The following is a 20303-nucleotide window of genomic DNA, read 5'->3' as shown; positions in this document are numbered from 1 at the left end:
TGTATTCAAACGTGAATATTATTTTCTTTATCATATAAAAATTAATTAGTTATATAAAAAGAAGTGTGAAAAAGAATATTAACTTTTTTTCTCAAAAAAACCAGTATCGCATTTTGTATTTTTTACAAGATATCAATGTAAATAAGAGGAGAAACATAATTTTAATTTCTATTTTACTTTTTAAATAATTGCAAGTGCCAAATTTAAACAATCATAAAAATACTCATGTTCAATTTAATATTCTAAAAAAAAACAAATTCATACGATAACTTAAACAATCTACAAAGAAATATAATTTATTCTTGTGCCAAATACTAAAATAATGAACATTTTTTATTTTAGTTTACCATATATAATTTCTTAAATCAATGAAAAATTTATCTTACGAAAATATTAATAATTCTTTTAATCTTTTAGTAGTTTACATCAAATCCTTTTGTTACACCTGTGTTAAGTAAATAAGAAAAAGTCTTGCATTATAAAATTCAAATATTCTATTACTTTCAATTTGAACCCATAATTAATTTTAAATTATCAATTTTTTATTATTCAAAATAAAAGAAATGAAAAACAAAATTTTCTCCTAGACAAACCGCTGGCCACTCCACCAAATCCATAACTAGGTCCCCACTTTTCCAACTTGAACCATAGACTACTCCATGAAGTCCATGTCAAGGTTCTCCATTTTTTCATCTTGAACCTTAGGACACTTAACATAGTCCATGTCAAGTATTGCATAGTTCATAGGTAAAGTGAATATGATTCATGAGGTGTGACAACATGCTATTTTGATATTATAACATTGTAATTGAGATCGAGTGTATGTGATAAACTGAGTATGCACGTGATTGAGATGTTGTGTGCATTTGAGTTGTAAGCTGACAATCACATGACTATAAGACCCTTTAAGGGCAATGAGTTAATGTTAAGAGTTTTAAGGACGATGAGTTAATGTTAAGACCCTTTAAGGGCGACGAGATTTTTCACTGACATGGTACTACATTGCATATAAGATTAAGTCTTAGTGTATCTGCTGCATAACACTTGTGTATTGTTCTATATTGATTGATTTGATGATATTGTGTTTTGACTATTGAGTATGCAAATGTTGTGAAAACGAATGAGACATGTGGTGAAATAACGTGAGTTATGCTCAAGTAAATTGTATTTTGTTATATAATATTTATACCTATATGTTGTTTTATTTTTCTCTATTAGTTAGGAATGTGATAATTCACTCTCTGTGTGTTGTTTGTGTTCGGATCCTGTGATGATCTTGAACCTTGTATTCGGGGAAGCAGATGGCTAGGTGAAGTGATTTAAGAAACCTTGTGCTGAAGGATGTCGGGACACAATGCACTGATAGGATGTGAATGTGGGGCATAAGTTTTATATTAATTGCATGATGTTAGTCTACTTTATTTTATCTCACTTATTTAACAAAATATTTTTGTAAATTTTGACGGCCTTATTTGAGCCGAATATGTTTTAATAAGTTTTAATTGATGATAGTGAAGTGAATGTGATCCTGTGTAAATTTGGTTACTGATATTTTTATATATTTTATTTATTTATATATATGTTGGGGTAAAGGGTGTCACACTTACAACTTTAAATTCATAAATTTTTTAAAAAAATAATAACTTTAAAGTTGTAGATAAAAAAATGACATTAAAATCATAAATAATTTTATGATTTCCGTTAAAAAAGAAAAAAATAATAAGTCATGATCGATATCACGACTTCTAACTCAGTAAAAATTGATACAACTTATCCTCTTTTGAAAAATAATTTAAGAAAATACTTCCATATGGTAAAAAATGGAAAAGATTTGCCCCTGAACGGTAACAAACCGTCAAATTTCCTGAAAGTGTTGAGTCCACGGGAAGTACAAGGAGCTAGAATTTCTAAAATATCATTAATCTGGTTGTTGAGTTTGAGATATGAGAAATCAATCTCCCTTAAGTTACATAGATTACCCAAAGAAGTTCGAATGGTTGCTTCAGGTTGATTGATTGATAAATCAAGTTCAACAAGAGAAAAATTTCCTAGAACATAAGAAATAGTCCTATGCAAGTTGCTGTACCTTAGGTCCAGATACTTGAGACGACGAAGACCGTATAACCAATCAGGTATAGAATATTAGAATGAACTTTTGGACAAGTTAAGATTTTGAAAATGTGAGGTTTCGAATACCACCAGGGAATCGGACCTTGGATTTCATTACCCAACAACAAGTGAATATTTGAAATCTCATTTCAAGAGAGATTCAAGCATGCAACGCATACATAATGGAGGAATTCATGATCATTCAACGTATATATGAAACAAGTTAATTGTATAAGTGCTTCTTGCTTCTGCATATTAAACTTACTTCTTTTTATTATTTATACTGCCGCAAGTGCCTTTCTTCTTCTTTTTTTTTTTAGTTGCCTTTTTTTAATTATTGACTTTATTATCCAATTCTCCCGACTTAATTAATTCTTAGAATAGGAAATAATTTTGAATTTACTTTATCTATCTCCCTTTTTAAAATTCATATATACACAAAATTCATAAAATAAAATTCAAAATTAATAACAAAGAAATATATATGATTTATTCTTGGGCTGAATACTAAAATAAAAGACATTCTTTTTGGTACAGTTTTTTTTAAAAAAAAGAATCATTATATTTTAATTTATCCTATAGAATTGCTTAAAATGAAAATTTGGTGTCATTAAAATTCAAATTTTAACTATTATAATCAATCCTTTCATTAAATTTTTGTTATGTAAACAATAAAAGTCCAACATTTAAAAAAAATAAAAAAATCAAGTGTACTAGTTCATGATATCCCAACCCATAGCCCACTCCATCAAGTCCATCTCAAGGTGTTCCATTTTTTCATCTTGAACCTTTGGACAATCCACAAAGTCCAGCCATGTTAAGGTCTGACTTCTTCAACTTGAACCACATGTCACTGCATTATGTTGGAATAGTTACTCAAAGATTATTTTTCCCAAGGTCCAAGGATATCAATTGGTTATTCTACGTCAAACTGGTAGGAAATATTCCTGTAGGTTTTATGTTAGGAATGTGTTAAGACTACAGCTCAGCAAGGAGACTTCAAGTTCCCCAATGTTCATTTTGCTTCAAAACAACTAACTTATAAAATTGACAAAAATATTTTATAAATTTACTACTTACATGTGCATAAAATGAGATAAGTAATTGATTGCAATAAACAAAAGATTACAAACATGTTAACAAATATTAAAAATACATAACTGAAATATTATATGCAAATTATTAGGAATTTAGACCTACTCCACAAACCCAGATTCCACCTTCCCTTCCTAATCACTATTAGTCTATACAAAGTACTAAATAAATATTTTTCTGTCCTGGCTTGCCATTTGACTGATATGCTTTTATTTTCTACCTTAGTGTTGGATCACATCCTTGTTTTCAGCCATATTCTTAAATCATTATTTGCAATTTTGTTTTGTTGATTTAACATGCTCAACATTTATTTCTTATTCAAACTCCTGCTCTTGCTATGCTACTTGCTTTTCTATTTTACACACACAAACCACACCAATTGATTATGTCGTTATTTGATACTATTTTCTCAAATAATGCTCTGCAAATGGCACAACATTGTTTCTGCATCACCAAAGAATGTATTTCTTAATATCAATGCAAGATTTTTGTTCCCCTGCTTCACTCTAATAGTTTCTTATAATTAAAAACTTTCATCTTACGTAAAAGTCAATTAAAAACAACATATATAACAAACAGAGCAAACAGAGCACTCACAGTGTAACAATCTATAATCTAATGTAAGAGAGCATAAGGGAATACGTTAATCTTGGACCGAAAAAAAAAGGAATAAGTTAATAATAAAATGAAATAAAAAACTAAACAATTTTAAAAAAATCTTCACCTTAAGAATTTTAAGTAAACGTTCAAAAGAATATATAAGAAAAGTTTGTGTTTTTCACTCCCCACAATATATATAACATCCTATAGTTTCTTTCAAGAGAGCATCAGAAAGAAAGGGAAATAAAAGAAATATTTACTAAATTATTTAAGCAAGAAATAGGAATATAACTTTCAGCACTTTATTAGAATAGATAATAAGTTTAAAATCGTAGAGAAAAAAAAAATACTTTCAAACACATACCGAAAAAGAAAAAACATACAAAGTAAAACTTAAAAATAGCATCATCCTAAGGGTCCTCCAAGAAAGTGTCAATTTGTTAACATTAGCAAGCACTTGCAACAAACTTTTAAAGAATGGAGAACATGGCGAAACACTGACATTAATATCTACTTCAAGAGATGAAAGATTACACGTGGAGGGAAGTTGGTGACCATGATGAACATTGTTGATAATGAGAAAACCAAGACTCGGAGTTGAAAACACAATTTTGTAACCATCAATAGGGTAAGCAAGATCCGGGTTAGAATTATTAATCCAAAGGACTTTAACACAGCATATTTTCAGGAAGGGGAAAAGCGAAGAGATGTCATAGTTGGACAGAAAAAATAGAAGAGGGAAACACCAAATGGAATCTATGGTTCACAAAAAGAAAGATTTTCAATTGCTGGATGTTGTGAGACACGCCATATTTCAGGATATATATCATCTAGTTGCTCGAGGTCGGTGCGGAGAATGATCTCAAGATTAAGTAGAGGAATGGAATTAACCATCTCGACCAGACAAAACCTCGAACACAAACTTGTGGCAATTGAAAATACTTGACTCCCAGGAATCAAAACTGAGAGAGTAGTTAAACGTTTCCAAAAATCCTTCCAACTTTTAGACAAAGCACAAAGCCGAACAACATCTTTTGTGTTCATAAATTCCAATATTATTCTGAGGAAAACGTGAATAGGTAACTCACTGATCCTGTCCCTATCATCTTTTGCATTTCTTATAATTTGCGTCTGTTTCCTCACCACCAATTCCCCCTATGTTTCTTTTCCTTTTCCTGGTGCCTGTCCACAAAAACGTTAGACGTACAAATGCTTCAATTTTTTTATTTTAGATAATACTGATATCAATAACTTTGCATGCAATTTTTTGTTCCAAAAAAGTAGAGATAGTTGTCTAAAAAGAAGAATAAAATTTAATTGTTGTTAGGAATAACTACAAGAATTCTGAAGGATATGAGAGAAACACATATACAACCCCAACCCATTTGTAACCCAACAAGAAATGACTTTTATGTTTACTCTATCATTTTGTGTTGTCCTTAAAATATGAATCATGCACAGCATTAATAATGTAATATCATGGGCGAAAAACCAAAACAAAAATCGTTTCCAATATCCCGTTATCAATATATAGCAGTATCAGAAAATGAAAAGCTAGAAATACTTTGCATTGTAATGAATCGCATAATTAAAGGAAGGGAAAGATGAATACCATCGTGGCTTGTGAGTTATGAGGATGACCAAGTAAAGGGAAAGGCTTATAAATAAGATGAATTGGATGAATTTCATTCAACGGATATATAATCGATGATTAATCTCTTAGTTTATTTTTTACCTTTTATAATATCTTTTTAAAGAATAGGTTGAATAGTTTATTATTTATTTATTTGAATATGTGTGTTCACGAATAAAAAGTAAACTAAAAGATAAATTAATCTAAAAATAAATAAACTAAACGATAAATTATTCTAAAAGATAAACTAATATAATGGAAAGGATAAAAGATAAACCTGCATCATTTTTTCTTATGAACTGTTGACAGAAATATATAGTATTCTCAATAGATCCTAAATTGATTAACTGATTGTCTAACAGAATGGTATTCTAATTAAAAGATAAACAAAATAATTACTATCCGACTTTTTAATAGATCATAAATGATTAACGGATTGCTTTTAATAATCCATCCACTGTAATCTAAATAAAAAAAATTATTTAATCTATCTATTTGACAAGCCTAAAGAATAGGAAGCAAAAGTTTACGTGACCAGAATACACACGTAAACATTGAAAAATCCTCAAAAAATAATGGTCTTTGAACAAAAAATAGGTTGGGGAGTGGATTAGGAAAGGTCTTGACACCCTAAAGTGTCCATTAAAAAAATGGAACCTATATTTAAATGCACAAAATCTTTATAATTTTATATATATTTATTTTACACCAAAACATTCTTTTCATTTATTTTAAAAAGAGCACATTTGATTTTTTTAAAGATTTTTTTTTTTAATTTTTTATCAAAAGAAAAAATGTAGCCCAAGGATTTAAGCTAGCAAAATGATTATTCATTAGACCCTCACAATCCAATAATATTGAAGATAGAATTTTTATTTGTTAATGTTATTGATTGATACTTGAATCAATTTTTTATAAATAAAAACTATGAACTTTTAAGATAACAAATTAATGATTATTCAATTAAATTTTATGATTAAGCAACATCAAAAAGTAGGAGTGCTACTCTTTTAATGTCACAAACAATTGAATGAGTTAAAATTAAATTATTTTTATTTAAAAAAAAGCAATATAAATTAAGAAAGAACATAAACTCGGAATTTTTATACTACAAGGAAAATAATTCATCACTTTCTAACAACAGAAAAATGGAATAAAACAAATACATGCCCCTTCACTGAATTTTCCTTCTTTATTCGTCCCCCTCTTTGAGGGTAACGAGTTTCATTTATAATCCAAGAACAACTTGGTCTCTAAGTAACCAAATGATTCTATTAATTATACCATGACTTTCTTGTTTTAGGCTTGTAACTTCATGACTTTATCTTTTAGCAACCGCTTTATTTTTTCTTCTCAGTTGAATGACCCTTACTTGAGTTTTTTTATGATCAAGTCCTCTTGTACGGCCACATCTTCTACAATTTTTTTTTCTAATTCCTGTGGACTTTTTAAATTCCTTTCACATTCCAGTGGATCAATGTTTTCTTTCCAATTCATCTTATCATAATTTAAATTTCGGCATAACAAGTTATGAAATGACAACAACTTTCACACACACAGCAGATTTCGTCCTTTCACCTCCTAATTTTGAAATTCCAAAGGACAGAACACAGGAGATCGAAAAAGTTTATGAGATTTTAAGTTTTTTAAAGATCACTTTCGGAAGGAGCATTCAACATTTCAACGCGTACGGTTGAGTCATCTTTGTATTTGACACCAGATGCATGTGAGCGCAGATTTGTGGACAATAATTCTCAACATTGAACTTTTGTACTTTGCTTCCCAACTCTGTCAGTTGTCACTACACCAACTATGTCATGCCAGCAACCTTTGATGCATACACTATCTATCTATTTATAATATATAAATCTTAAGCTACAAGACAATATGCAGCGTGGCTGCCATGTCAAGTATATATTGCCACACCACACTATTTGCTTATGTGTCATCACCTCCTCAATTATGCTCTACAATTATCCCTCACCAACTCTTTCTATACTACCTAAATGATTGTTCTTTGACCGTTTAAAAAGTGTGTTAAGAATATTCCATTTTAAGTTAACTCATTTATTGGATAATTACTCATAATTAAAAGGCATTGGTAACATTCCATCTAATACGTTTAAAAAGAATATCTGTTAGTATTTAGAGTTAGTCAGTTCGTTAGTTTTTTAATTGTTGATACCTGTTTGTTGAGCTTAGGTAGAGAAGAAGTATGGCAGATTGCTTATAAATAAGAGGAGAGATGGAGTGAAAGGAGTATCTTGTCAATTGTGAGAGAATTATGGTTCATGGCTTTTGGCTTGGGAGGTGCAGTTCCTCAAAAAACTTCCATATATGAGTGTTTTATTCTGTAAATTGGATAAGATTAAATATACAGAGAAATTGACAACCTCTTTCAGATAGTACTATTAAATAAGATAGATTATTTTTTTTTTTATACGGCACATTGATTAAGAACCTAAAATTTGTGTTACGACCCATGATCCTAGGTTCTGATCAAACCCCAACAGTACTTAAGGTGTAGTTTGACTACTCAGCAAACATTTGTATTGCAGTTTCCGAAATAAGAAATTAATTATGAAAAAATAGAATAAGTTTCAGAGGTATTTTTGTGAAAGAATTTGTAAGTTAAGACAAACATTTACCAAGTTAGGATACATCTATGTTAACAATGCAACAAATGTTTAAACAATGACAAGTTGCCAAGTCTTTGACAGCAAGCAAATTAAATGCAGAAAAGAGAATAACGTGGGTATGAACTAAAATGAAGACGAGAAAACTTCTGAAATTCTATTATCAATGTCCTTAAGCTTACAAACAAGCTGAAGAATTTATTATTTAAATTGTCGTACCTCAATTGTTGAACTAAAAAATAGGTTCAACAAAAAAATTGACATTGCAGAATATATATATATATATATATATATATATATATATATATATATATATATATCCAAGACATGCTGACTAGTAGAAGTAAACATTTATTTTGTGGTCATGTGGTTTGCTTACTTTGATCATAAAATTTTGTTTGCTTCTAAGGCTCTAAGGGCGTACTTTCTGAATCATGTTCAATAGAAACTCTAGAAAAGTCTCAATTGTGCTCCAAAGGCAGCCAATACTAGGAATGTGTTATAAGCCCAAATAATTGGATAGAAATGGATGTAATACCCAACAATAAATGAATATTTGAAATCTGATTTCAATATAATACATCAATTTGTTTAAACTATTTATTGAAATAAATGGTTAATTATTTTAATAAAATAAGTAACTTTTTTTAGTATGTTTCTCTAAATTATTTTTACTTTTTTTAAGAAACGAATTTTATCTATTTCTTAAAAAAAACACTTATATAAAAAACATTTATTTTAAAGTTACTTTTCTTAAAGTTTAAAAAAACTCATTCAATATTAACTTAAGCAACTTACCTAACATGTGATTTCAAAACTTGGTTTTAACCAAGAGTACTTACTAACTATTTGAATTTTAATCTACGGGATTTAGCAAATGTTTTTATCATAGAATTACATCTAGTTGATCTAAATTACAAAATTAACAAGAATTCATCTGTGATATTATGCTCAATATGAAAATCTTTACGTCCCAAAACAGAATTTACATAAGGCTCTAAAATCTGAAAACAGAAGATAGCAATGACTACAAATTGATCACAACCTGCCAATACAATGATACAACATCGGTGTATTCTAAACAACACTAAACACTGATACTACATGAGTAAAAAGATTGAAGTTTGAACCACACATGATCAAGCAGATGAAAATAGGCATACCGCCATGATCTACAAATCAGCAAAGGAGCAATCACTATCCAGAATCCCACACAAATCCAATTGTTGCACCGACAAAAAACCAATTGACTTCATGCTCATCACTTCCTTCATAACTGTGAGTTTTCCCATTGGAGCTGCAATTTATGGGCAGTGGTGGACCACATAGATTGTTGCCAATAAAGTTGAAGGCTTCAAAGGTTTGCCATTGAGTTCCTGTTGGAATTTTTCCTTTCAAATGATTATAAGACAAGTCCAGCATGCTTAGAAAGCTCAAATGTGAAATGGTTGGAGGGATTTCACCAGAAAGTTGATTCCTCGAAAAATCAATACACTGTAACGATCCCATATTACCAATACCTTCTGGAATAGGACCAATCAATTGGTTGTGGGACAATTTTAAAAAATTCAATCGACTTAGATCTGTGATTTCTCTTGGTATTTCCCCTAATAACCTGTTACTTGACAGATCAATGTTTGTTACCAAACCCAGAAAGTTTTTGTACTCATCTCCTCTTCCTTTCAGCCATAGTAGCACACTAACTATACTATATCTGGAAGTATAACTTGAACTAAAAGGTGCTAGAAAATAGATACGAGGACCTGTACTTTGGTTCTTTAGTGTCATGGCACTCAAGTTACTGAAACAGCTCAGAATATTGCCAGACAAATTGTTTTGTGCAAGGTCTAAAACCTGAAGAAGACTCATCTGACATATTTCATTTGGAATGTGGCCGGCAAAACTGTTTGATCCAAGCCGGAGGATTTTCACATTTAAGAGCTTTTCTCCAACCCATGATGGAATAGTTCCTGAAAGATAATTTTCCCCAAGGTCCAAGGATATCCATTGGTTATTCTTCTTCAAACTGGTTGGATATATTCCTGAGAGTGTGTTGTTACTAATTTGTAAAGACTGCAGCTCTGCCAAGGAACCCATGGATTGGGGTAAGTTCCCAACAAAATGGTTGCTTTGTAAATTTACATCCACAAGAAATGTCCAATTCATCCAGCAATCAGGTATCTCTCCTGACAAATTATTCGATGCAAGATTCAGAAATTCCAATCGCACTGGCTTGTCCTGATTGTTACATAAAAAGTCATGCATGGATTCAGAGAATGAATTGCTTGAAAGATCTAACCGGCACACATCACTTGAAAGATAGGGTAATTTACCACACAAGTGATTTGAGCTTAGATCAGTATTGTCGATAGATATTGGATTCTTTAATATAGTCCCAATCTCACCATGGATATGATTATGAGAGAGGTTTAAATACAAAACCTGAGAAAGTGCTTCCCACATCTGTGTGGGAATAGAATCAATAATCCCTGTGTTAGACATGTCTAAATATAGAAGTTTGTTTTGTGACAGAATCCACGATGGAAAACTGGGACCTAACTTCCATTATCTCACATCCAAATAGGAAAGCTGAAAATTAGGAAGCCAATTGGGACCCACTTTTAAAGTGAAATTGTTTCCTGATGCATCAATTCCCCTCAAGCTTGTAAGATTTGCAAGATCATATTCTTTGACAACTCCATGAAAATTATTGCCATCAATAAGAAGAAATGACAATTTAGAGAGTGATCCAAGACTTTGAAATGGATTTCCACTGAATTTGTTAGTAGACAAATCAAGATATCTAAATGATGAAAGTTTTCCCAGGGCGTCAGAAATAGTCCCATGCAAGTTGCTGGCCATTAGGTTCTGGAACTTGAGATATGAAGACCGTATAAGCAATCGGGTATAGAAGATGAGAATGAATTTTCAAACAAGTCAAGATTTTGAAGAAGTGTGAGGTTTCGAATACCACCAAGAATCGGACCTGGGAATTCATTACCCCGTAATTGAAGAGAAACAAGTTTCTTCAATTTGAATATCCACTTGGGGACAAAAGAAATGGCAGGGGAATAACTGGTATTGGAAAGATGGAGAGTTCGTAGAGATGAGAAGTTGAGCAAGGATGGTTCATTATAGTGAGGGAGCGTACAGTATGACAAATATAGGTGGGTCAAAGAAGGAAGAGATTGGAGAGTGTGTTGCCAATGAAATGCTTTGGATAGGTTTGCATTACTCAAATGAAGATATTCAAGCTTCCACATACTTGATACCCATTCTAAATTTTCAGCAAACAGAGGCTCCAAAAAATCACTTCCAAGGTCAAGATAGACCAAATTGGAGAGATTCCCAATCTGAAATGGAATCTTCCAGATGAATCCAGTATACGAGAGGTCGAGGTGAGTCAAGGAAGTCATTGTCCCAAGGAAAGAAGGAATTGACATACCTTCAAAATCATTGCCGCTCAAGTCCAAGTAATTCAAATGCTTTAAATCAGCCAAACAAGGACTTATCTCTCCACCAAACTGGGATCTCTCATAAGCTTCCTCATCGAAGTCATAGTAGCCATGATCGAAAGCAGAAAGTGAAGAGTTGAGGTGAAGCTGAAGAACATGGGAAGTAAGGTTGTGGTAGAGGACTCCATACCAGTGGCAACAGTTGGTATGATTATGATTCCAAGACCAAAGCCTATTTGAAGGATCATTCAGACTATTCTTAAACTTCAAAAGTGTCTCACGCTCACTTGGGATGCACACACTCTCTCTGCATGGTAACCTAAACAACCAAAGCTGGACAAAGACAAGAATATAAATAATGGAGGAATTCATGATGTGTCATGCAACACAAGAATATATACAAAACAAGTCTACTTCTTGCTTCTGCATATAAATCATCAAACTTCTATTATTTATACTGTTAACCTGCCTGTTTTTTTTTTCTTCACTTTCATTATTTTTTACCTTTTTTATTATTGTGCCAAATACTAAAATATTTTTTTTAAAATATGATTTATTCTTGTGCTGAATACTAAAATAAGAAACATTCTTTTTGGTATAGTTTTTTTTCCAAAAATAAATAAGAATTATTTTATTTTAATTTACCCTATAGAACTGATTAAATGAAAATTTATTTGGTGTCATTAAACTTCAAACTTTTGTTACGTACAAAAGTCCAACATTTTTTTAAAAAAAAAAAATAAGTCTTCTATTTCATCATATCCCAACCTATAATTGATATTAAATTATCAAATTTTCAATATTCAAACTAAAAATAATGCAAAAGAAAATTGTCTTCTAAACCATAGCCCACACCATCAAGTCCATCTCAAGGTTTTCCATTTGTTCATCTTGAACCTTTGAACACTCCACAAAGTCCAGCCATGTTATGGTCTGACTTCTTCAACTTTAACCATAGGTCACTACATTACCTTCCTATCAAGTTCCCTCTCATTGACAACAAATGTTGCGAGTTAAGTCAAGCAAGAAAAATAAAAATATAATTGATGAATAAATCAATTATAGGAAAAGGGTGTATTTTAAAGACTATTTTGGTTAAAAAATCTATAAAAAAGGATTATTTCATTCCAAGCTACCTATTTAATTTTGATCAATTTTTCAATTCACAAAATAATATTCTCTTATATATGAGAAAAAGATTAGATTTAATTGTCATCAATTGGAAAGGTTGTTGTATTATATATTTCTAATTGTATTCGAACCTGAATATTATTTTCTTTATCATATAAAAATTAATTATTTATATAAAAAAAAGTGTGAAAAAGAATATTAACTTTTTTTCTCAAAAAAATCAGTATCATATTTTGTATTTTTTACAAGTTATCAACTTAAATAAGAGAAGAAACATAATTTTTATTTCCATTTTACTTTTTAAATAATTGCAAGTGTCAAATTTAAACAATCATAAAAATACTCACGTTCAATATAATATTCTCAAAAATAAATTCATACGATAACTTAAACAATCTAGAAAGAAATATAATTTATTCTTGTGCCAAATACTAAAATAGGAAACTTTTTTATTTTAAGAAAATATTAAGAATTTTTTTAAAACTTTGAGTAGTTTACATCAAAGGTAATTAAATTTAGCTTAATTAGTCTTCAAATTTTAACTATTATTTAAATCAGTTCTTTCGTTACAAATAAAGTATAATAAATGATATGATGGTTAGAAATAGATAAATAAATTGACGTTGTCTGAATTATATGAATTGTTGTAAGAGTGTCATATTTCTATCATATATAATTTTATCAACTTACATTCTAAGAAAAATTTATTTACTATGCTCTGAAAATAAGTTGGAAAAAAATATCTAATCAGTTAGTACTTTATTCATTTTTCATAATCAAGTGAAAAAAAAATTAATAATATTGGATGCCCCCATAGTGTGCAACTACAGACCTTCAGTTTGCAAGACTGAAGTCTCTACGTACCATTGAGCTACAGGGGCAATTAAGAACGTTTTGAATCAAAAATTGATTTTTCTATTGGTTCTTCCTTTCCTCCCTCTTTTCATAAAAAAGGTTAGAGTCAATAATTTTCATCTTTATGTTTACAATAATATTTTGTTTTATGTTTTTAATACTAACCTAGAGTCTACAGATCAAAGTTGCTGAAAATTATGTTCATTCTCATTCTTGGCGCTGTTAGTCTAGTGTGAAAACGGACAAATTCAGTTTCCTGTTATATATGGCACTGTATATAAAAAGGAAATAAAAAAAGTAGCTAGAATTTGATTATGGCTAATTTCACCCGGCCATTATATTTATTACAAGAAAACCTTCAGATAAAAATTATTTTTGTTGTACTTTTCGCTTGGTCGTAAACATTAACATTACATCACGCGCACACACATAAAAGGCAAATCAAATTATTTTATATCCCTAAATTTTATGAGGAAGGATGCTATAAATATTAACAATACATCTCACACACACAAAGACATCTAAAACTAGATCACTAAATTTTATGATGTGTTACGGTTTGCTTTAAAATATGGTACAAGGTTTATCAGAGACCGGCTTATAAGTAAAAATTAAATTTGTCATAAAGGGAGTAAAATGGAAAATAGTTAATTTCTTAATTAGAATTAAATTAGAATAAGCTGTGCAGATCTTATAATTTTTGTTCACTAATTCGCCCACCACATAATGTTTTAATTTTTCCAACTTTGTATAATCTAGAAAGTATAAAAATGAAGATTACGACTTTCAGCCTCCAGTTCATTATAATGGAAGAAGTGAGTAAATGTTGAAAAATACCCTTAATTGATCTTTAGCATCATTGGTTATCTACGGATATCTCATCAAAGTTCTTGGCCTGGCCGGCTTGGAGAGTCAAGTCTTGTATGCAGCCACGAGAGACTTTAATTAACACGAAAGAACTAATTTTTCACTTCAATGGTTAGCGACTAAAATTAAATATAAGTTTTTTTCCTATTCAACCACGTTTTCTTGAACCACTAGTCCCCCATTTTTTGGAAACAAGAATGTGATACACAGAATTACAACTAGTTGATCTTAACTACAAATATGCTCAATATGCAAATATGTACATCCCAAAACAGAATTTAAATAAGACTCTCAAATTTGAAAAAAAAGATAGAAATAACTACAATGCAAATTGAACAACCTGGCAATACAATGATACAACATCGGTTGTAAGCAACACTAAACAGTGATACTATACGAGGAAAAAGATTGAAGTTTGAACCACACATGATCAAGGAAATGAAAATAGACATGCCGCCATGATCTACAAATCAGCAAAGGAGCAATCACTATCCAAAGTCCCACAACAAATCCAATTGTGGCACTAACAAAAAACCAATTCACTCCATGCCCATGACTTCCTTCATAACTATGAGTTTTCCCATTGGAGCTGCAGTTTATGGGCAGTGGTGGACCACATAGATTGTTGCCAATAAAGCTGGAGGCATCAAAGGTTTGCAATTGTGTTCCTGTTGGAATTTTTCCCTTCAAATGATTATAAGACACGTCTAGCATGCTCAAAAAGCTCAAATTAGAAATGGTTGGAGGGATTTCACCAGAAATTTGATTCCTCGAAAAATCAATGGTTTGTAACGATCCCATATTACCAATACCTTCTGGAATAGGACCAATCAATTGGTTGTGGGACAAGTTCAAAAAGTTCAATCCATTTAGATCTGTGATTTCTCTAGGAATTTCTCCTAATAATTTGTTACTTGACAGATCAATACTTGTTACCAAACCCAGAATGTTTCCATACTCATCTCCTCTTCCTTTCAGCCATAGTAGCACACTAACTATACCTGATACCGAAGAGTATTGTGTATCATTTGGTGCTTGAGAATAGATACGGGGATCTGTACTCCGGTTCACTAGTGTCATGGCACTCAAGTTACGGAAACAGCTGGGTATATTGCCAGACAAACTATTTTTTGCAAGATCTAAAACCTGAAGAAGACTCATCTGACATATTCCATTTGGAATGTGACCGGAAAAACTGTTTGATCGAAGGTGGAGGATTTTCATATTTGAGAGCTTTTCTCCAACCCATGTTGGAATACATCCTGAAAGATTATTTTCTCCAAGATCCAAGGATATCAATTGGTTAGTCTTCTTCAAACTGGTAGGAAATATTCCTGAGAGTGTGTTGTTACGAATTTGTAAAGACTGCAGGTCTGCCAAGGAACCCATGGATGGGGGGATGTTCCCAACAAAATGGTTGCTTTGTAAATTCACTTCCACTAGAAATGGCCAATTAATCCAACAATCAGGTATTTCTCCTGATAGATTATTTGATGCAAGATTGAGAAATTCTAATTGCATTGGCTTGTCCTGATTGTTACATAAAAAATCTTGCATGGATTCAGAGAATGAATTGGTTGAAAGGTCTAACTCATACACATCATTTGAAAGATAGGGTAATTTACCACATAAGTGATTTGTGCTTAGATCAACAGTTTGGATAGATATTGGATTTTTTATTGTAGTCACAAGCTCACCATGGATATGATTATGAGAGAGGTTTAAATGCAAAACCTGAGAGTGTGGTTCCCAGAACCAAGTGGGAATAGAATCTAAAATCCCCGTGTTAGACAGTCCAACATATTGAAGTTTGTTTTGTGACTGAATCCACGATGGAAAGTTGGGACCTATCTGCCATGATGTCACATCCAAATAGGTAAGTTGAAAATTAGGAATCCAATTGGGACCCACTTTTAAAGTGAAATTGTTTCCTGATGCACCGAACTCCTCCAAGCTTGTAAGATTTGCAAGATCATCTTCGTTGACAACTCCTTGAAAATTATTGCCATCAATATGAAGAACTGACAATTTAGAGAGTGATCCAAGACTTTCAAATGGATTTCCACTGAATTTATTAATAGAGAGATAGAGATATTTTAAATCTATCTCCCTTGAGTTGCGGAGATTACCCAAAAAAGTCGGAATTGTTCCTTCAAGTTGATTACGTGATAAATCAAGTTCAACAAGAGAAGTCAAATTTCCCAAAGAAGTTGGAATGTTTCCTTCAAGTTGATTGTATGACAAATCAAGTACAACAAGAGAAGTCAAATTTCCCAGGGCATCAGAAATAGTCCCATGCAAGTTGTTGTCCCCTAGGTTGAGGAACTTGAGACGATGAAGACCGTATAAGCAATCAGGTATAGAAGATGAGAATGAATTTTCAGACAAGTCAAGAATTTGAAGAAGTGAGAGGTTTCGAATACCACCAGGAATGGGACCTTGAATTTCATTACCCTGTAATTGAAGAGAAACAAGTTTCTTCAATTTGAATATCCACTTGGGGACAAAAGAAATGGCAGGGGAATAACGAGTAAGGGAAAGATCGAGAGTTTGCAGAGATGAGAAGTTGAGCAAGGATGGTTCATTATAGTGAGGGAGTGTGCATTGATACAAATATAGGTGGGTCAAAGAAGGAAGAGATTGGAGAGTGTGTAGCCAATGAAATGCTTTGGATAGGTTTTTATTACTCAAATCAAGATATTCAAGCTTCCACATACTTGATACCCATTCTACATTTTCAGCTAACAGATTATTAAATCCAAGGTCAAGGTAGAGCAAATTGGAGAGATTCCCAATCTGAGATGGAATCTTCCCCATGAATCCAGTATCAGAGAGGTCGAGGTGAGTCAAGGAGGTCATTGCACAAAGGAAAGAAGGAATTGCCATACCTTCTCCAAGTAAATCATTGTCGCTCAAGTCAAGATATCGAAGCTTAGAGAGATTCCCGATCTGAGAGGGTACTCTTCCGTTGGCAACAACATAACTCAGGTCAAGATACACCAAATTTGAGAGATTCCCAATCTGAGGAGGAATCTTCCCATTGAATCCATTATGAGAGAGGTCGAGGTGAGTCAAGGAAGTCATTGTCCCAAGGAAAGAAGGAATTGACATACCTTCTCCAAGGAATTCATTGGCGCTCAAGTCCAAGTAATTCAAATGCTTTAAATCAGCCAAACAAGGACTTATCTCTCCACCAAACCGGGATCTCCAATAAACTTCGTAGTCATAATAGAAATCAGCAGGAGGTGAAGTGTTGAGGTGAAGCTGAAGAATATGGGAAGTGACGTTGTGGCAGAGGACTCCATACCAGTGGCAACAGTTGGTATTATTATGATTCCAAGACCAAAGCCTATTTGAAGGATTTATGAGATTATTCTTAAACTTCATAAGTGTCTCACGCTCACTTGGGATGCACACACTATCTCTGCATGGTAACCTACATAACCAAAGGTGGAGAAAGACAAGAATATAAATGGAGGAGGAATTCATGATCATGCAACGCAAATATAGAAAACGAGTGTTTTTTTTTTAGAGCTGATCGAAACAAGTGTAGTTGTTGGTTCTGCATATAAATCATCAAACTTCTATTATTTATACTGCTGCCCTGCCTGTTTTTTTCTTCACTTTCATTATTTTTTACCTTTTTTATTATTGTGCCAAATACTAAAATATTCTTCCATTCTTTTTTTACGCTGGCCTCTTTAAATTATCGATTTAATTATCCAATTCTCCCGAATTAATTCTTAGAATACGAATTTTTTTGTATTTACTATATCTATCTCCCTTTTTAAAATTCCTATATACACTAAATTCTTTTAGGTACAGTTTTTTTTTACAAAAATAAATAAGAATTATTTTATTTTAATTTACTCTAGAATACTGCTTAAATGAAAATTTGGTGTCATTAAACTTCAAATTTTAACTATTATTTAATCAATCCTTCCGTTAAACTTTTGTTACGTACAAAAGTCCAACATTTTTTTAAGAAAAAAATCAAGTCTTTTATTTTATCAAATTTAATATTAAATTATCAAATTTTCAATATTCAAACTAAAAATAATGTAAAAGAAAATTGTCTTCTAAATCATAGCTTACACCATCAAGTCAATCTCAAGGTTTTCCATTTTTTCATCTTGAACCTTTGGACACTCCACAAAGTCCAGCCATGATGTTAAGGTCTGACTTCTTCAACTTGAACCATAGGTCACTGCATTACCTTCATATCAAGTTCCCTGTCATTGACAACAAATGTTGCGAGTTAAGTCAAGCAAGGAAAAAAAATATTATTGATGAATAAATCAATTATAGGAAAAGAGTTTACTTTAAAGACTATTTTGGTTAAAAAAATCTATAAAAAAAATTATTTCATTCCAAGCTAGCTATTTAATTTTGATCAATTTTTCAATTCACAAAATAATATTCTTCTTATATGTGAAAAAGACTAATTAATCTTCATTGTCATTAATGATTGTTGTGTTGTCTATTTCTAATTGTTTTTTTAATCATAATATTATTTTCTTTTTATTAAAAATTAATTAGTGAGATACAAAGAAGTTTAACTTGATCTATCATAATTATTGAGATCATAGTTTTTCCTTTTATAAGTCTTGGTCCAAATTTCTCCATGTATTGTAAATCATATTTAACTTAAAAAGTAAATTAGAAGATTTACAAAGAAGTGTGACATGTTTTTTAAATTATAAAATTATGGTCCTAGCTATTTATTGTTAGACCCCAAGTTTTCATATATTAAAGTTTTTGTCTAAATTTCATTTATGGTGATAGTTTAAGAATAGTGATAGAAGACAAAAATAAATACTCAATTTATTGAAATATCTAACTCAATTAATTGATGAATACATCAATTATAGGAAAAGAGTGTACTTTAAAGACTATTTCTATTAAAAAATCTATAAAAAAATTATTTCCTTCCAATCTAATTATTTAATTTTAATCAATTTTTCAGTTCACAAAATAATATTCTCTTATATAGGAAAAAAAGACTAGATTTAATTATCATCAATTGGAAAAGTTATTGTGTCATGTATTTATAATTGTATTCTAACTTGAATATTATTTTATTTATCATATAAAAATTAATTAGTTATATAAAAGAAGTAAAAAGAATATTAACTTTTTTTCTAAAAAAAAAAATCAGTATCATATTTTATATTTTTTACAAGTTATCAACTTAAATAAGAGGAGAAACATAATTTTAATTTCCATTTTACTTTTTAAATAATTGCAAGTGCCAAATTTAAATAATCATGAGAATACTCACGTTCAATATAATATTCTCAAAAAAAAATCCATACGATAACTTAAACCATCTATAAAGAAATATAATTTATTCTTGTGCCAAATACTAAAACAAGAAATATTTTTTTATTTTAGTTTACCGTATAGATAGAATTGCTTAAATCAATGAAATTTTTATTTTAAGAAAATATTAATGATTTTTTAAAACTTTAAGTAATTTACATCAAAGATAATTAAATTTGGCTTAATTAGTCTTCAAATTTTAACTATTATTCAAATCAATCCTTTCGTTAAACCTGTACGTGTTAAGTAAACAACAAAAAGTCTTTCTTATAAAATTCAAACATTCTATTACATGCGGTTTGAACCCATAATTAATTTTAAACTATCAAATTTAAATTATTCAAAATAAAAGAAATGAAAACAAAATTGTCTCCTAGACAAACCACTGACCACTCCACCAAATCCATATCAAGGTCCCCACTTTTCCAACTTGAACCATAGACTACTCCATCAACTCTATGTCAAGGTCCTCCACATGCAATGTTATATTATGTGATTTTTTTCCAATTCAATGTTATATTTAGCTACACATCAAAATTAATTTTATACAAAAAAAAATTGCATATAGGTTGTTTTTAGTGAATCAAATTCTTTTTTAAT

General features: G+C 30.8%; 1 protein-coding gene across 3 annotated transcripts in view; it reads right to left on the bottom strand.

Annotated features, from left to right (window-relative positions):
• The window catches only part of LOC114388910 (receptor-like protein EIX2), a 54420-nt gene extending 36537 nt beyond the window's left edge, over window positions 1-17883 (bottom strand). For 2 of the 3 annotated variants that reach the window (XM_028349455.1, XM_028349453.1), the window contains exon 1: window positions 16547-17883. In XM_028349455.1, coding sequence (XP_028205256.1) covers window positions 16547-17876 — 1330 coding nt within the window. In that variant the 5' untranslated portion in view covers window positions 17877-17883. Of the gene's footprint in view, window positions 1-15810 lie in introns of all 3 variants that reach the window. The other variant, XM_028349452.1, reaches the window with a different exon arrangement.
• Between the last annotated feature and the right edge of the window lie 2420 nt (window positions 17884-20303).

Source organism: Glycine soja, chromosome 16 (genome assembly GCF_004193775.1).
Source record: "Glycine soja cultivar W05 chromosome 16, ASM419377v2, whole genome shotgun sequence".
In the NCBI taxonomy this organism is placed as follows: Eukaryota; Viridiplantae; Streptophyta; class Magnoliopsida; order Fabales; family Fabaceae; genus Glycine; species Glycine soja.
This window is presented reverse-complemented; position numbering and strand designations above follow the sequence as displayed.